General features: G+C 36.4%; 1 protein-coding gene across 1 annotated transcript in view; it reads left to right on the plus strand.

Moving 5' to 3' along the window:
• DPYD (dihydropyrimidine dehydrogenase) overlaps nt 1–20,077 on the plus strand; it is a 780,991-nt gene that overhangs the window by 28,510 nt on the left and 732,404 nt on the right. The window contains 1 exon segment of the mRNA NM_214044.2: nt 9,190–9,300. Coding sequence (NP_999209.1) covers nt 9,190–9,300 — 111 coding nt within the window.

Raw genomic sequence — 20,077 nt, forward strand, 5'->3', positions numbered from 1 at the left:
GGGCCCCTGGGTCTCCTCTGCGCAGGCACTGCCTTCCTGGTCAGGCTGGAACTGGTTCAGGGCGGTCGACAGGCGCCGTCTTGTCCCTTTCTGGGTCCGGCCGGCTTTGCCGTTCGCAGGTTCTGCTTTCGAGGCGTTGGCCTTGGTTTCTGCTCAGCAGGCGCCTCTGTGGGCCTAGAATGAAGGATGGTGTGGGCAAAAGGAAGAAGTAGGTTCGTGTCTGTACAGGTTGTAGGTGTCCTCCTGGTGACGAAAAGAAATCGTATCCTGTGATCGTTCTTCGTAGTAATTAAATCCGAAAATCCATAGTCACTAAGATATCAGCTCGCATGTCTGCGGAAGTCACTTGCTCGCCCTGTGTGTTTCCTTTTAGCTGTTAAGCGAATAAGTGAAGCGCACCTAGTCAGTCCTTGATTTATTACGGTTTTGTGAACCTGGAAATCATGCTACTTCCTCAGTTTGGTTAATTTTTTAAAAATCTAAACTGAGTTAGCCAGGGTCCTACTCCCTTCTTTCCCCTTAAATCTTGTTTTCTAGCTTTTCCCTCTGCTGGTCAATATTGCTTTTTTTTAGGTTGTTGGTGTACACTTGGCCTCCGGAACAAAAATGACCCCTGGTCTTGTAAACACAGCTCTTTGGAGAAACAGAGTATCTTATATGCAGAAGTTAATGGATTAAAATAAATTGTAAGTTTCTATAGTACATAAAAAAAACTTCTCAAGGCTGATTTTACTTTGAGGATAAAAATTTCTATACAGTAAGTTTTGATATAAGGTTACTAGTTTTTTTGAATAAAAAGGTATAAATTCTAAAGCATTTTCTTAATTACCAGCGAACTAGTAATTTTCTTTCAGTATTGTAATAATGTTCATTTCTCTTCATCTATAATTTTATCTTGGGTTTCTGTATATACTTTCCCATATATATTCAACTCTGGCAAACATATTATTTTAGCATGGACTTTCATAGTTATGCTTTCTCCAAATATTGGTGATACTTTACAACAATATATTAACTAGAAGATAGTTTATAATTAAAGTACTTAATATTTTAAATAAAATAGCTGTATTACAAGTCCTCATCCTTTCAATATTTTTGATATCATTTTATAAGGGATTGTATGTGATACTTTATTTTCAATTCCTGCAATGAAAATATATAATCAGTCTATAATTAGTATATTGTTAATGCTGTGGTCTTCCAATTGTTTAAGGAATAAAGGAAGATACATAATTAGTGGCTAGTATTAATTTCTTTGTTAATATTTTTTTAAGTTTAATCAATACCATGTGGTATCTCCTTTGTTTATTCTGAAGTTTCTTCTTGATAAAATGCCAGTACAGACTTGAGGTAGTATCATTTGCAGTCTTAAGAGGAAGCCATGTTTCAAGTTAATGCCAGGATTAACAGCTTTTGCATAGTTCCACAGATAGTAGAATCCTTTCCATGGACTTTAATGGACTGAAAGTTTGTGTTCCCCTTAAATTTTATGTGTTGGTGTCCTAACTCTCAATGTGCTAGTATTTGGAGATAGGGCCCTTGGGAGGTAATTAGGGTTAGAGAGTCATAAAGTGGGACCCTCATAATGGGATTAGAGCCTTTATAAAAAGAGACACAAGAGAGATGGCTGCGTCTCTGCCCTTCGAGGACACAGTGACTAAGTGGCTGTCTGCAAGCCAGGGAGTAGTCTCTCCCCGTAACAGACTAGGCTAACACCTTCATCTCAGAAGTCCCAGCCTTCAGAACCATGAGAAAGGTTCTGTCCTTTAAGGCACTCAAGTCTATGAGATTCTTTTGTAATAGCCCAAGGTGGCTGACACAATGTTTAAGTCAGAATCAGTCATCACCTTTGGAGTGCTATCTTCTGTATTAAGAATTACGAGTTTAATACCAGATGCATAAGTTCTAGTTCCTGTTTTGAGTTCTCCATCTTTTCTGAAAGATATTAAAAGCCTTTTTTTTTTTTTTTTAAATTTAGGGAGCACTTAGATGCCTAGCGTGTGGTGTGTGTTGTATAAGTGAGGGAGAGTCGAATGCTGGATCTTGAAAGGCAAGATCTTCCTGTGGCAGACGTTTGCTTTTTGAGGAGGAGAGTGACATGATGAATGTGATGTTTTCAGATGTATAAACTATTTTATTTGTGTTAACTATTGGTTCAACAGAAACAGATCAGATTTTCCAGGCAATATGACTAGCATTCTGAATGGATTCATTCATTTCCACTTGATAAGTTTTTTGATGTTTTATTAATTCATCTCTTTTGATCTATCCTGTCTTTCTTAGGAAATGTAATGTGAATTCACCTAAACATGTTGGGACCAAAGGTCCATGAGTTACATACACTTGTGTATATTATAAAATGATATCTTCTTTGCTACTTATATGTAGTGAATTTCAAAAAAAAAATCTATATTCGAATTTTATGACCTTTCCACAGTGCCTTTTTAATTTGTGAAGAACATATTACATTTTCAAGGCAGTGTGCCTTGAAATTGCAGACTTAGGGCAAAGATAAGTTCAGGAACCGATGATTTGGTTTCACCTGGAATGCATCTCTATTTTCCTTACTGTCTCATTTATAGTTTTCTTTTCACCTGTTGCCTTCACCTTTTTCTATATTTCTGTATTAAAAAAATGATTCCCATATACATTCAGAATTGTCAATACAAGAATATGAATATATATATATTGGTTGACTGGAGTCAAAAATCTAGTTCCATCACATACTAATTGAGAAAAGGTGGTAAGTACCTACTGCGTGCCCCATTATAAAGTTTTATATGTAATTTTATTTTAGCCTCAAAACAACCCTATGAAGTAAGTACTATTATTAATCACCATTTCGTAGGTGAGAAGTAGAGGGATTGAGAGTTAAAATAACAGGCAGAAGTAATAGAGCTAAGGAAATAAATTTATGGTTACCAAAGGGGAAAGAGGGAGGGGAGGGGAATTTGGGATTAAAATATACAGTCTACTATATATAAAATAGTTAAGTGACAAGGACCTGTTGTATAGCACAGGGACCTATACTCAGGATTTTTTAATAGCCTATAATGGAAAAGAATCTGAAAAAAACCAGATATACATGTATGTATAACTCTATCACTTTGCTCTACACCTGAAACTAACACAACATTGTAAATGAATTATACTTCAAAAAAAAAAAAAAATAGAGCTGAGATCTAAGCCCAAATTTAATCTTCAACAGTATACATATTGCTTAGTGAATACTTAATACAATGAAAATTGTAAAATTTAGGACTGCCAGAGACTTGATTCTTCATCAATTATGTATTCACTGCAATGAGTTAGTCATTGTGCATTAAGGGGAAAATGTTTTTGTATAGAGCTAGTGAAATGAAAAATATGGAAGATAACTTATTTGGAAAGGTAGTCCAACCTATGAGAAAAAATGTCTGAGCCTGGACAAAGAATGAAAGCGTATTTTCAAAAAATAGGAAAATCTGAGAGTTCTTGATGAGGAATGATTACCATGGATTTCCAAGGTTTTCGGACTTAAAGTTTATTTACATCTCAAGTGTGCATGTAAGGCACAATATGGAGGCTGCATTCTCTCCTCGTCTGCTCCCAACCTAGCTAGGTTCTAAGCTTACCCAAGAACCAAAGTCATCTTTGTAAACTACCCTAAGTTACTTAAAATCGCCTTACACCATGCCTAGTGATGGAATGGGAAAAGGTGTGATAATTGGCTAAGATTGGAGCTAGTCAGCAAGAGACTTAAGCAAGTGCTGCAAAGTTCAGTGTTCCATTGATGAGCATTTCTTAGACTGCCACTTGTCTGAAGAGACAAATTCTGAACAAAAACATTATTCAGTAGGTACTTTTGTTTTTTTCTGTTAGCTGAGAATATTTATTGAGGAAAAGAATGGCAGCAGCATAGTACAATTTTTTTTTTTAATTGCGGACTTTATACTGAATTATGAAGAAAATGAGAAGAGCATGTTTGAAATTTTTATTTATTTATTTATTTTACCTGATGCAATGCAAGGTAGGAGACATTTACAGAGAACTCAGGATAAGTCATCAAAGACAAATGTAAGCATAATTAATTTTTTTTTCAAATTTTTTTTTTGTCTTTTTTCCTTTTCTAGGGCTGCTTCCCGTGGCATATGGAGGTTCCCAGGCTAGGGGTCTAATCGGAGCTGTAGACGCCGGCCTAAGCCAGAGCCACAGCAACACAGGATCCGAGCCACGTCTGTGACCTACACCACAGCTCACGGATCCTTAACCCACTGAGAGAGGCCAGGGATCGAACCCGCAACTTCATTGTTCCTAGTCAGATTCGTTAACCACTGTGCCATGACAGGAACTCCAAAATGTAAACATAATTTAAATAAGACAGAACTTAATTCATTAAGTTTGGCCTATAAATCAAAAAATGTCAGTGTATGTGTATCATTTTAATGGCTCATAATTGTAGTAAGTAATGACCAGTACTGAAGGGGAAACATTGGCTTATAATTTAAATGTAGAGGATGAAGGAGCTTAATGGTGTATTATGTTTGGATAATCGATATCGTGGTGTAAAACGAAGCCATATTTTTAGAAAGAAAGTGTTGCCCAAGTGGCTTTCTGCAATTGGAATTCAAGCTCCCAGTTCTCAGTTCCAGTACTTCTGGGCTAAGACCTAAGGCTTTTATTTGTAAAGTGAGGCGTTTGTGATTGTGGTCAATACGTTTTCTGTGATAGAAGAGAAGGAGGCGCCTCAGATACCGAATTCTAGTTTGTGTGTTGTGGCCTTCCAGCTGCTTCCCAGAATAGCGTTGACAGACAGCAAAGTAAAGGACACATACCTCTGGTTTGCTCTCAAGTGGAAATCTGTCTCTGGATCACATTCTATCATTTCTTAACCTAAGTGAAATCAGTGCAATGAAATTTTCTCAAATTCTGTTTTCCTGCCTATAGATTCACTAGTACATTTTTATTTTGTTACAGAAAATGATTGGGAAAGCCAAAGGCCAAATTCTTTGCATGGGAGAAAAACCTCCCTTTATAAGTAATACGCCTTATATCTGAAAGGGTTAATGGGCCTCTGCAAGTGCTCAATTTATCCTGAGAGGGGACCTTGCGACCCTGTTAGGACCTGTCTTTGGTCATTTCTTAGAAAGAATGTAATTTAGAACTCTCCTGTATTATTCTGCCAGCTGCTTAGTTATTGATGATATCGACTTTTAGTTTTAAAAAGTCTTGCTTTGGAAAATTGTTTTTAACAGCTCTCAACCACTCATATCTTGTATTTTTATTTTATATCACTTTTCATTTGGGATATTATTAAGTCAAATCCTTGGTAACCATTCTCCACAATCCAATTTATTTTTACCCAAGATCCATTGAATTCAACTCACTGCCTTTTTGCAAAAGGTTAACCCAATATTTCATGTTGTGTTATACTTTCTACTTAGGCTGTGTAAAAGAAAAGTTATTGTGATAAGCATCCAATAAATTGCATTCAGAATGTTTCTTCTCAAAAGTTACATTACTATGCCGACATAGATAAACATAATCATTTATCACAATGGGGATTGTGGAAGTAAAAACTAAAAGAAATACAGCCATCTTTCTTGAATATCTCCCTTTCTTTTCTTTCTTTCTTTATTTTTTTGTTTTGTTTTGCTTTAAATGTTGGCCACAGTAACTACCTTTAAAAAATGTCATCTTTTTACTTATCAGTTTGAATTAATGTATGAGATTAGTAATGGTTCAGATTCAATAACCAGAGAAAAACTGCATCTGTTTTATAAGAAGATATTTTCATTTTTTTGTATAAAAATGAGATTGCTTATATTTTCTTAGCCTTGACTTTTATTAATAGGTTTCTTTGGCATTATTTCATCATAAGGAATAGACCATTTAAAACTCATAGCTCTATTATATTTTTTTGTCTGGAAGACAGACATCTAAGTTGATAGATTGAGGAAATATCTTGTACATCATATATAGCAAGTACTAAAAATAATCTTCATTTATATTGGGCTAATAAAATGAGTCCCAGTGATGTTTATTAGAATGAATGCAGTACACAGTGAAATCCACTGAACGTGGAATTTGGTGTTTATCATTATTATTATTTTTCAGCTAACAGCTTTATTGAGATATGAAATTCACATACTGTACAATTAACCCCTATGACGTGTAGAATTCAAAGCCTTTTAGTGTATTCATAATTGTGTTACTATTACCACAATCAGTTTTCATTACCCCAAAAGAAACTGTATACCATTTAGCAGTCATGTCCCATTTGTCTCTAACCTCCCAGGCCCTGGCAACAGCATCTGTTTTCTGTCTCTATAGTTTGCCTGTTGTGGACATTTGATATAAATGGAATCATACATTATATGGTATTTTTTAACTGACTCCTCTCAGCACAATGTTTACTCTGTGTATACATTTCCCAAATTTCTTCCTGTTATTGATCACTGATTTCATTTCATTGTGATTGGAGAACAACTTTGTGTGATTTTAATCCTTTTAAATTTATTGAGGCTTGTTTTATGGCCTAGTGTCTGGTCTGTCATAGAGAATGTTTTGTGTACATTTAAGAACTTCTTTTCTGGTGCTGGAAGCTATGTAGTTATATATGTATCTATTCGGTCTAGTTTGTTTACAATATTGTTCAAATCTGTTTCCTTTCTGTTCTACCTTCAGTATAGGATTCTTAGTTGACAATTTTTTTCTTCTAGTACTTTGTAGATCTCGTCCTATTACTTTCAGACATCTGTTATTCCTGATGAGGGGTCAACCATTAAACTTTTTGGAGTTCCCTTGTGCAATATGAGTCATTTTCTCATGTTGCCTTCAAGATTTTCTCTTTGGTGTTGAATTTAGCATTTTTACTAATGTGTCTGTGGATCTCTCTGCATTTATTCTAATTCTTTTTTTTGAGCTTCTTGGAAGTATAGTTTAATTTTTTTGTCTTTTTTTTTAAATCAAAATTTCAGCCATTATTCTTCTTATATTTTTTTTCTCCTTTCTCTCCTCTCCTTCTGATATCCCGCTTCAGTATTTTGGTTTACTTATGTGTACTGCGTATCTTTAAGGCTTCGCCAATTTTTTTTAAAAAGTTATATTTTGTCTTTGTTCATTGGATTACATAATCTCTCTTGAGTTCTCATTAAATTCACTCATTCTTTCATCTGTAAATTCAAATATAGTATTGAGTTCCTTTGGCAAATTGTTCATATAAGTTATTATAGTTTATATCTCCAGAAGTTTAAAAATAATTTCTGTTTATATGAATATTCTCTATTTGATGAGATATTGTTATCATACCTTCGTTATAACAGTTGCTTTGAAATTTTTGCTAAATCTTACACCTGGACCCTCTGTCCTGAAGTTTCTGTTATCTGCTTTTTTTCTTGTGTGCATCACATAATCCTATATCTTTGAATATCTTGTAATTTTTTCCATCAAAAACTGAACATTTTAGATAACATATTATAGCAATTCTAGATACTAATTTCCCTATCCCCACCCTATGAATGAGCACTTTTTGTTGTTTGCGTGTTTGTTCAGTGACTTGGTGGGCTATGTTAGCGAAATCCATCTCCTCCCCCAAGTGTGAACCTCTGATAGCATTCACATAGGGTGAAGCCTTGGGCATGTGCACAGTAACTCTGGGATGAGTGGTTTTTTACCTTCTCTTTGGATTCCTTTCTTAAACTGTCTGCTTGTGTTTGTATTACACCCAGCTCTTAGTCTCCATTGATTGTTGGTTGATTTGTCTACTATTTTTGACAATTCCCCAGAATATAAGTTGCTCCACAGTTTGAGTCAATTAGATTTTGGATCCCTTTGCTGGGGTAGTTTTTGGGTGAGTCTTTGAGGTTTCTTTTGGCCCTACAGGAGCTATTCTTAGCTATTTCTTTCTGGTAAACTGACTGCCTTATGATTTAGTTTACTGCTCTCATGAAGCTGCCAGCTTCCTCTTAATTGTTTGGCATCAGAATCTTTAGTGTTTTTTGAGAATATGCTTATGCTTGAACTTCCCATGTATTAATTCAAATGAACTAATTCTTTTGGGGAGAGCTTTCAGTTCTTATGGGCTGCCTCTTTCTCTGGAAAAAAATCTCTGAACCACAGTCCAGAACTAGGAGTAGTTACAGTGGCCTGCTTTTATCCAATGACACTCCTGCTTTATGAGCAGGGCCCGTATAGGTAGATCCTCAGATCTCAGTTTGCTTCTCCTATTTTGCTATTCCAAACCATGAGTGAGCTGAGATGATGGTGATCAGGACCCCATTGTTACTGGCGTGCCACTTCTGAAGGAGAGCTCTGCTCTGTTGAGTGGGGGCTGGGTGGAGCAAAGGAGCTCTGGATTTCTCAGCTGCACTTTCTGGAATTTAGTTGCTGCATAGCTGGTAGAGTGGGGTAAGGGGATGAGAAATGTTAATGGCCTGCCTCGTTATGGGAGATACCACAGCCTCAACCAGAGGCTGGGGGCAGAGGGAATCCTGTGCTCTTGGCTGAACTCACCTGGGATAGAATTCTGTCCTGCTGAACCGGGAGCTTGGAAGGTGAGGGCAGACTGCATTTCAAATGCCATAGACCCTTGCCATTCTTACTAAGTTTTAGTAGATTTTTCTTGAATAAATTTTTCTTCATTTGCTCTTTGACTTTAAGACAGTTTCTGGAGACATCCAAGGATTCTTACTTTTGCTAATTTTTATCAGTTATGTTGTTCTGTTGGGAAGCTGGAGCTGCAGAAGTCCTCATGCCACCATTCTGGAAGACTCTAAATGATTATGTTTTAAAGCCTTGCTTAAGACAGGACTTTGAAATATTAGCTACATGTAAGTTAAATTTGATAATGCATGTGAAAGCAACTTGTAAAACTCTAAAAACGTAATACTAGTTTAAATCAAATCTGGAGTGAAGTGCCTCTCTTTTCATTCTAAGAATACTGATTATAAAACTTAGAGTCATTTGTTATATTTTATATGTTTTTGAAATCCTTCATATTATCATTAATAAATATTTTTATAAAATCAGCTAGGGTATCACCTAGTAAATGACTAGATAATTTTTCGTGGAATTACAATAATAGAAAGGCAAAACAACATTTTTAATATATGTTTTTGGAGTATGTGTGGGGATTCTAAAATAAGATTTGATTTTTTTTAAATGACAACGTATTTATATATGCTTATTCTTTGTTTATTCTGTCTTCAGAGTATCCTGGCTTTAAATCCTCGAACACAGTCTCATGCAGCCCTTCATTCCACTTTGGCCAAGAAATTGGATAAGAAACACTGGAAAAGAAATCCCGATAAGAACTGCTTTGTAAGTACTACTGGTAGATGACTTCATGATGAAAACTATCTCATTCGTATGTTGTAAGGCCAAATTTTTACATGTACTTTGAAATATAATTAAATATGTATAAAATACAGCTATGATTGCCATATCTTAAATATTTAATATTTGGATAATCTCAAAGTGTATTTAATTTTACTGCTTAAAAAATCTATTGACGCAGTTAAAAGTCATACAAATTTAGTTCGATGCCAAAATTAATTTCTTTAAAAATCTATAGGATTTCTCTTAAAATCATTTTGTAATGACACAGTGATACAGAAGAGTTTCCATGTTGCAGATATAATTCAACTGAAGAAGGGCACACTAGTATATAAAAACTGTTGTAAAATATGCATTTGAGAAACAGGTGAACATCTTATATCTTCAGGTGAAGTGCAAGGGAAAAATCTCCGAGAGTAGGAGTTCCCATTGTGGCTTAGGTTAGGAACCTGACATTGTCTCTGAGAGGATGTGGATTTGATCCCTGGCCTCACTCCGTGGGTGAAGGATCTGGCATTGCTGCAAGCTGCGGTGTAGGTTGCAGATGTGGCTCAGATTCTGTGTTGCTGTGGCTCTGGCTTAGTCTGCAACTACATCTCGAGTTTGACCTCTGCCCCAGGGAACTTCCATGTGCCGCAGGTATAGCCTTAAAAAAAAAGTCTCTGAGAGTAATGATCACTACAATGTTATTTAATTGGGCCCATAAAATAATCGCAGGGCTGGGATTGTTAGGCCATAGGTAGGGATCAAGTACAGCCTTGAAGGCAATATTTAAAATGCCGTATTAGGGGCTAGAAATCTTTAGGTTGAGAAAAGAATTTCCTTTCTATGTGATTCCCACAATTAATTTCTCCAAAACTCATTTTTCCTGAGTCATTAGCCAATTTAATAGTACTAGCTTATTTGACATTAGCTCTTTTGGTACTTTGTATGTATGTCTTGTTTAATGCAATGATTTTAGTTTATTTTTAAATACTTTCTTTTTTTCCTACATACACACTCTTTGAGGATAGAAATGAGGGTATGTGCGCATGTGAGTTTATTTTGTGTGATTTTCAATGATTTTTAATTTTTCTGTCACTGGCCAGCCAGCAAAGATTTTTGAATAAAAAAAAAAAAAAAAAGGATGGAAATACAGAGAAACAACATGACTTGAGATGCTAACAGCCACTTCTAGCAGATCTAGATTTGAAATTCAGTTTTCCTTGCTCCACTTCTGGGAGCTCTTCATTCTACCATGACCCTTGTGGTAGAGGTCCCTGGAAGGACACTAGTATGGTCCAGATTAGATCAAGGAATAAATCGACTATGTCATGATCCTGTATAATGATGTGAGCAGTTGAAGGACACTGAAAAAGGAATCATGTGATTTTCAAACTTAGAATGCTTTTAAAGATTACTACGCCTAAATCTTTTATTTTAAATGTGTAAGAACTGTGATGCAGATAAATTAGATACATTTTCTAAGGTCCTATTTATAGACTCTAAAATTGTTTATTTAGAAAGAGAACCTTTCTCTGTTATTATTGTTGTTATCATTATTATTATTTTGTGGAATCAGCCTTTTCATTGTATAATGTTAGCTCATAAATTGTCTTATTTTTTTTTTGTAATTGGCAAAGATACAATGAGATAGTCTTTCTTTGTTAAATATATATTGGCACAAACTCCCAGAAAAGCAATTTGAAAGTATATTTGACAATATTTGCTAAAATCTGTGTTAGTCAGTGAGGGCTGCCGTAACAAAGTACCACAGTCCGGGTGGCCTAAAGAACAGAAATTTACATTCTCCGTGCACTGGAGGCGAAGGAGTTGAGATCAGGGTGTCTGCAGGGTTGATTTCTTCTAAGGCCTCTCTCTGTGTTGTAGATGGCTTTTTCCCCGTATCTTCACATGGTCTTCTCTCTGTATCTGTCCACATTTCCTGTCGTGATGACACCAATATACCAAAATAAGAGCCACTCTGATGAACTCATTTTAATTTAATTACTTCTGTAAAGACTCTCTCCAGACACAGTTACATTCTGAGGTACTGGGAGTTAGGCCTTTAATAAATGGATTTGAAGGGAAATACCTATAGTTCAGTCCATAATAATACCTTTACATTTTACGTTTTAATTTGACACACTCCCTTACCATTCTTTGCATATCTGCATCAGGGTTGTGGTTTGGCTTTGTTTGAAGTCCCAGAGTCTCTCTCTATCTGTCCCTTTTTCTTTCCACTTTAGTCCTTGAAGCGACCATATGTCAGGCACTGTATTGAATGCCACTTGAAGGTGAATAAAATATACAAAATCAGTAGTCTAAAATTATCAAAGTAGATCGCATTTAGTTAAATATTATTTATTTATAGGCGTCTTAGAAAATAGGCATCTGTTTGGCCTTCTAAAAGTACCCTAAGAATGGCAATTCTGGAATTTTTTACCCAGGAATTTCTTTGCCAAATTAATACCATTCTTGTAATAATTAGAAATTCTGAATTCAGTAGGGTATTTAAGCTGGCAAATGTGTTTTTACTGGTTAATGAAGCACGAAGCAGTTATTTCCAGTATCTTTTAAGCAGGTGTTCCATAACTGCTGTTTATTTTTGCCATTTTTGAAAATGTTGAACTATCATAATTACATAAATATTTTGTACTCATTTTCCATTAGCAATTTTTAAAGACCAGAAAATATTACAAGTGAGAAAACTTATCCTAGGTGAAAATGAAAAGGAAAGGCAATTAAAGATAGTCAAATTTTTTATATGTTTTTGAGAATTTTAGCTAATTTGTTTTAAACACATGGCACATAGTAGGTGCTCAAAGTAAAATAATAAAAATGAGAATAAACCATAATTCACTATGTTAAGACTATTAAGAATTTGCTAACTGCAGTTTTATTTTGAGTTCTTCCTATGAGTAACTCACTTAAGCCTCAGAACCACCCTGTAAGATGAAGGATGCTTAAGAAACCTGTCTAAGCTTCTACAACCAAATGGTAGAACTAGAGGTTGACCCATGCAGTCTGGCACCACAGCTCTTTAAGTAGGCTTTTAAAAATAAATAAATAAAAACAAATCACTGACTTTTTTCCTTCTAGGAAATAACTAAAATAATATATAGGTTTAGATAAGTCTTTTTTTTTCCTATATGAGCTTCCAGTCTTCATTGCTCCTTTGTTTCTGCACTGATTGTCTGTTAACAATGACCCAGGCATTGTACCACTTAGCACTCTGGAGTAAAGGTGGGTATGATTTAGGTCTTGCTGAGAAGGTCTCACGTTCTTTAGAAGAAGACAGAAATATCAACATACAGTACTCTTTCAAAGGGTGAACAGTGAAGGGATGTTAATCACCAGTGTGGGTTGGTCACATTTGCCTTCAGCTGAATCAGGCTAGCTTTCACGTGGAATGTGGTTTCAACAAGGAAGAGGGAAGGCAAGGTCTCTTGGGCGGGCGTAGAAGGCAGGGAGATGAATCATGAAGCCCAGGGCAGTGGGTATGCAAGAGAGAGGATAAGCTTGAGCGGAATTAGGAAGCGTCTTAGTCAGTGTGGGCTACTATAACAAAAATATCAGACTGTGGGCTTAAACAACAAACATTCATTTCTCACACTTCTAGCCCTGTCTCCTAATACCATCACACTGAGGGTTGGGATTTCAGCATATGGATTTTACCTCCGTAACAGGAGGTAAAATAACTATGACTCGGGAGTTGATTTTACGTGTGCATTTGGTTTTTTATAGGATGAATCGAGTGAAAGAGTGGATTCAGCTTGGGATCTTTTGAGTGTCTTGTCCCTGTGGGACATCCTGTTTAGTTTGAAACTTGTCCCTCAGTAAAGGGGTCAGAAATTGAGATGGAGAGTTTTGAATAATCAGAATACATATGGGTAATTAAAAGCCTACGGGTAGGGCTACCTAGGAAGAGTGTGTAGAGTGGGAAGAGTGTGGAGGTTGGACTTTTGGGACCTTTGAGCAGGGATTAGGGAGAGGCGAGTTAGGTGAAAAATGGAAAGGGGGTCACCAAGAGACTCAGTAATTGAGGTAGATGATACAAAATAGAAATCATGCCAAATATATCAATAATATAAAAACATATAAAACAGGTACATGGAAGCACGCTGCTTTCCTATTGCTGCAGGCTCCTGTGTAGCTCAGCCTGACACTGAACATCAGGCAGAGAGGAGAATTCAGCCAAGAAGCACTGTGATGAGTGAGATGAGAGCCCCAGGAGCACAGTTGGAGAGTTCCAATAAGGAAGGAGAGGTCAACGGGCCTTGCCTCTAATACCTGATTTCTGACCATGGTTATTTTTTGTACTTTGGAAATTATCCTCATAGTGTACCTTGTCTGCTGACTCCGTTTTTTTCCTTCTCAAATTTACATGACTCTTAAGGAATGAAATGCACATAGTTTAAAACGTTATCCGTCGACTGCTCTCATTCAGAAAGGGAAGATGGAGTCATTCTTGCTTGGATCCCCAGCTGCTTGGCTCTGTTAAATTTGACATGGAGTGCATGTTCCAATATTGGTACATGTCAAATTCACAATATGGATTTCTCTTTTTAAGCTCCAAAATTCAATGAGTTTTTGACGAGATGCACAGTAAGAAAGCAATCCCTGTTCTACCCTGGCCTCTTCTTACACTCTAGTTTAAAACAGCTTCTCAAGCTTGAGCTTGTTTTCCTGATTGCTGACAATAGCTTTCTCCCAAAAATAGACTCAGTACCTGAAGGAGTTTCTGGAATACAGAAATAACCAAAACCAAGATTCTTTGCAACTTGACTTCTTCAGTAGGTGAAAAATACATTGTTTATGTGGAAAATACAAATATTAGATTAGAAACCCAGGCATGCAGGAAATAAAACCTCTATTTTCCTGTAACTGACCTTCATTTTTATTTTGAGTTTTTGTAAGAGTGGGACCTGGGTCACTGTCACTCTCAGAATTCTTTTTTCCTTGTTTGTCTCCTGCTGCCCCATGTTTCTCTAAGCTAATAGCTTAAGTTTCCAGGGATTTGGTGGCAGGTGTTGAGGGTGAGCTGAGCCCAGCTGATTCTTCATGACATCTTTCTGCTATTAATGATCATTGGGAATGTGGAGTCACCCTTCCTTCCCATTCACCAGGTCCCTTCCTGTCCCCCACCTCTTTTTAACTTTGAAGCCACTCTTGAACACTTGACAATTATTCTAATGTTCCTCCCATTACTGGAGCTTGGGGAACTTGATAGTCAGTCACCACCTCCTAGGGCTTCATCTAGTTAGTGAGTGATAGGCCCTCCAGCTTGGTATTTCTGTGCACCTGGCTAGTATTTGTCATCCCCATGTCCAACTGGACACTGATCCTCTTTTGTTGGGATCTGCCAGTATTTCTGGACCCTTCTCTTTTCTTTTGACCTCATTTTGTCTTTCCATATTCTTAAAATATTTGTATAGTTTAGATAAGAAAGTAGAAATGGAGAATATAAAATTTGCTTTTAACTCAGTGTATAAATCTCCTAAATCCACACTGTCAGTCAACCAAGTTCTTTCAATTTCCTCGAAAACCTGATTTCCCAAATCTGAATTCTAGAAACTCCGTATCCTGCTTTCTGTACTCCCATCGTTTTCTTCAAGAAATGAAAATCAGTGGCTACCTGCCTATCATGTACAGATTTTTAGGTGGAAGGAGAAGGATTTAGAGCCAAATATCCCCCATCCCACAAAGTCTGATTTTTGAATTTGGATTTAACAGAATTGATGAGTATCTCCCATTCTCCATCCAGCAGGTTCTCCAAAGAGGTCTGTTGAAGTCGGAAGGTAGGGTAGAGTAAGTTCCTACTGTGGATGAGAGAGACTAAGAAAGAAGGGTGTGGCCAGGCGAAACCATTCAGAACTCTGGCTGGGAAGCTGAGACAGAAATTGCAGGACTCTGAGAGTGAGTGCCCCGTAAATTTTGTGACAGAGATAGCTCACATCACCCTAGAACTGGCCCTGAAAACAGCTGCCAACCAAAGAGCTTCCACTGTCCTGGAGGTACCAGCCAGCAGTGGGACCCAAGAATGTCCTTTTGAGTGTTGAAACCTAGGTAGCACCTTCCAACCTGCAGCAGGGACTTGGATGGATCTAGATGGTCTTCCGCCCTATGAATTCTGAGTACATAACTGGTATTTATTTTAATATAGTGGCGTGCTGCTTATGAGAAGGGCATTTTTGGTAGAAGTCTTAAAGTCTAGTTATAGGTTTCAAAAGGAGAATTTTGGGCAATTTCAGTTTCTTTAAGAATATGAAGTATATACTCTGAATCTGTAATTAAAATATGAAATCCTGGATTGGTTTCCATTGTGTCTATGTGAAGTATATACTCTAAGGAGCATCTCCTGAGCATTATTGGGCAATAATCCAATGGCTGGAAAGAAGGTACTTTCCATAGCAGTGAACTCTCTTCAGGAATTGATATATTCGCCACATTATCTCATATTTATACAACACTACTACAGATAAATTGTTTTACTAAATATTTATAGTATATTTGCTTGAGATGTGAGTTGTACAGTTTAATTAATTATCAAATATTCATGGAAGACCTAAGATGTGCCGGCCACTGCGAAAAGTGGGGAAAGACACTTTTCTTGCCCTGACAACTTACTGTATCACTGTCATTTGAACAGGCATTAAACTCATTCACAACCGAGTGTGAGTACAGCCAACCCTGGGAATTATAGCTGAGCAGGTAACTTAGTCTCAAGATTTGAGGTTGACCACTCTGAGGAAACAGAATTTAAGGGGAAAACCTAGATGAAGGAGGGGAAGAAAAAGAAGAATGATCCCACCTGAATACAGACCATATATTGGAAACATTTAAGATAAAGAAGGACATTGAACTAAAGGTACTTTAGCAGTTTTAGTGCTACACGGCTGAAGTGTAGCATATGAGGGCAGGTACCGAGTGGTGAGACGCAAGAGGCCAGCAGGGAGTAGCTCAAGTAACAATAACAGTGATGACATTACTAACGACATTTATTGAAAAGTTCTGTATCCTGATTATTTCATTAAGAGAAGTGCATGGCATCTCATTAAGAAAGCACACTCTGCTACCTGCTGTAATTTAGAATTTTGACATATATTTGGTTCAGTCTTTGAAGTCTGTGTTGTTCTTCCACATATAGAATAGTTTTGTCAGAAATGTGTTCTCCAGGCAAAATATGTAATAAAATGTTAATTGCCTAAAAAGAAGAAAAGTGTTAACTCTTAATTTCCTGAGGCTGTTACAAGAAAGCTTTGCTTTAATTATTTATTTCAGACGGATCACAACTTCTCTACATCCATGTAACATACAAATTAAACTCGTTTGTAATTGTCAGCCATCATGCCTGTTACTTTTATTTTACTCTTCTTTAGTTTAAAATTTTATAATGGCTAAGTAGTGGCTCTGTTTTTTTTTTAATCAACTTTATTGTTAATTAGAATGGAGTGTAATTATCTCGTCAGGGTTTAAATTAAACTAGAAAAAAATTTCCCCTCAGTAAGGTATGTTTCAATTAGCTTTATTAGCAAAAGAAAGAAAAACTTTCCCTTTAAAGCTAGCTTCCTTATCTTTGCGGTTGGGCTTTTATGAAAGCAAATAAGACAGTGGAACCTAAAGGGATGATCTATCAGCAGAAAGATTGGTTAAGAGTGAGTTACAGAGATAAACTAATTGGGTTCAATTACTGGTTCTGTCCTTACTAGCTGTGTGACTTTGAGTAAACGCCTTAATCTCTTCCTGTCTCCGTTTCCTCTTCTGTAAAATGAGGATAATAATAGCATCCACCTGATACAGTTGCTGTTCTGATTAAATTAGTCAATTTGCATACTATACTTAAAGCATTTCCAGGCATATATATAATCCCCCATAATTGTCACTGTTTACCATTAATGGATTGATGCTCCCAGGTCTGTTTCTGCTATTACGTATGTAGATCCATGATGACAGTGGATTCAGAACTGAGTAACTAAATATGGAAAGAATATGGAAGGGTAGGAACAGGAGGAGATTAAGGATGGTAATGGAAAACAGAGGGACATTGTCTGTATTGCTCAGAAATTTCCTAGCAGCAAATTGAGTGTGCATGTGTGTGTACGTGTGTATGTGTGTGTATGTGAGTGAGAGCGAGAGCAAGCGAGAGAGAGAGAGAGAAACCGAAACATCAGATGTTTTGAGCACTGCCTAATATATGCATTGAACAAAGTTGGAATGAATTACCTTCCAGTGAATTTTTTGCCACGCTTTGCCTTCTCCAAAAAGCTTCAGCATGACACTTTGGTCCTGCCCAGTTTCATCAATCTGTAGCTCTTCGTTGTCATGGGGACTTCACCCTGGCTGATGCTCTCTGTTGTGTGAGCCTCTGTAGGATACCCACTGCTAACCTGAAATGTTCCTCTTCCCTTAAAATGGCCTGAGAGTGAAATGTTCCCTCTAAACATTTGACAAGTTTCTCTTTGAAGGAGTTGTTCGTATAGATTACATAGTAGTCTAAGATCATTGAGAAGAGAATCCAGAAGATCTGAAACCAAACTAATTTGATTTGTTTATGCAGAAATTCTTTGCATAGTCATAAATACTAAACTGGAATTATATGATGTATTGTAGGTCGTAAGTACTATATAATAAAGCAGATGTGTGTTAAGACTATGTCTATAAAAACAGAATATGTATATTTTAAAAGATATTAATGAAGCATATTACTGTATTTGCAAATAAGAAATATCTTTGCATATGGGAAAATAGAGTGCTCTGAACAAAAGAAATCAGCTAAATTGTCTTTAGAGCCTAATGGTATATTTTACCTTTGCAAAACATTTATTTGGTGCTCATAACAAATAAATATGCGAGTTTTGCTGTTTTCCGAATGGGCATACAATGGCAGCTGTCTTTCTAATCGTTCCCCTATTCAAACACTAATCGGTGGAACCCACGTAGAAAGCTAGGCGCCTGAATAGGTAGACAATGGCAGCAGCGTTTTTAATCACAGTCCTATTCAAGCACTAATCGGAGTGATGATTAAGGGACATTAGAGGGAGCACTCTGACATCTGATCCTTTGAACCGATGTCTGTGCAGGCTGTACTCCACAGAGCTCACTTGGCCAGACTGATTTCCTTAAATAAAGTGCCGTGATTTCCAATGTAGGAAATAATACATTAGAGCCTATTGAAAGGATTCGAATTTGAGGAGCTTTTCTTTTAGTGAGAATTTGCTGTATGCTGTATACTCACAAAACTAGAACATTAATACTGCATGCACTCTGGGTATCAGGGACCACAGAGAAATAGCTTGAAAAAGATCCTCCTGTACTCACACACTTAAAATTGAATGTGAACAGAAATGTGAAACTCTGCCCTCCTAGTCCTCCCTTATGTAAGTTTATTTGGACTTTTATATAATTCAGTTAGGATCAGTACATCCTCACTGCATTGCATATTTTATTTTCTTTAGACCAGGTGATTTTCGTGTTACCTCTCTTGAGTTGCTTTAGTAACAACAACACAAATTGTGTTATACCCTGCATATGGCCCTGCTTTGATTCCGTAATTTTTACTAGGACAGAATGGAATATTCCCTTTTTTTAGTCTATCAGAATTTCTAAAAATTTCTATTTAGAATTTAGGTTTAATTTCTTATTTCTAGTTGGATTTCTAATTTCTATTTGGATTTTAGTAAACTATTCCCCAAAGGATTTCATATGATTGCTCCTGAAAACATTAATATCTGTTCAAGAGTTGCAGATTAGATAAGTGGTTAAAATTTTAACATCAACATTTGAAGCTGTAGCTCCAAATATCTATTTATCTTTATATCTATCTATCACCTATATATCTATCTGTATTTATAATTTATGTAAAAGAGAAAAAACCTTTTCTTCTACCATCTTGTATTCAGTAAATGAGGTCTGCAAATTAAACTGGCAAAAACATTAATAGAAGAAAAGGCATACAAATTTTATTTGACGTTAATAGTTTATTTTTATGTGCATGGAGAATTTCATAGAAAAGAAGTGAAGACTCAATGAAGCAGTCGGAACTAACAGTTTATATACCATTTTAACAAAAGGTAGTAAATTGTGGAGCAGTGACAAGACAAAGGACAAGGGGTTTGGCTTTTAGGTGTGGTTAATTGTGGGAAGGTAAGAATATGGGGGAAACTAATGGGTGAAAAGACTTTTTAGTAAGGTTTGTACATCTTGGTGTCAACTTTCCATCTCCAGTGATGAAGGCTGTTCTCAAATAGGAGACAGGAAAAGGAACAGAAATTTATGTCCTGCTTTTAAATAGGTAGAGAGAGGGCAGAAAGCTCTTTCTGCATTTTCTTTTTTGTAATTGCCTTTAGCTCAAAATAGTCTTTATGCTGAAGTGGTATGCCTGATTGCCTTAATGTCCAACCTGTTAGGTTTGAGCTCCCTGTAATTTTTATGCTCCTTAGTTATAGGATTTTTTTCTACAAGAGACAAATATTTATAGTAAATTCTGGAATAAATATGACTATGGTGCATATTTTTGAGGATATCTGCCCACCACAATTCATAAGTGTGGGCCCTTGAAGCTGTACTTGTACCATCTGATTCTAACCCCAGTTCTGGTTACTTGAATCTGATTGAGAAAACTGACTCAACCCAGGAAAAGCAGATTCTCTCTTAGAAATCTGGGACAAGATATTCTATTTCATTCTGGACTATTTGAGCAGGAGAAAAAAAAAAAGAATGAAAGCTGGATTTTGTGGGGCAGCATTTTCTACCTGTCAATTACATTAAAAGCAGAAAAAGC

This window comes from Sus scrofa, chromosome 4 (genome assembly GCF_000003025.6).
Source record: "Sus scrofa isolate TJ Tabasco breed Duroc chromosome 4, Sscrofa11.1, whole genome shotgun sequence".
NCBI lineage: Eukaryota > Metazoa > Chordata > Mammalia > Artiodactyla > Suidae > Sus > Sus scrofa.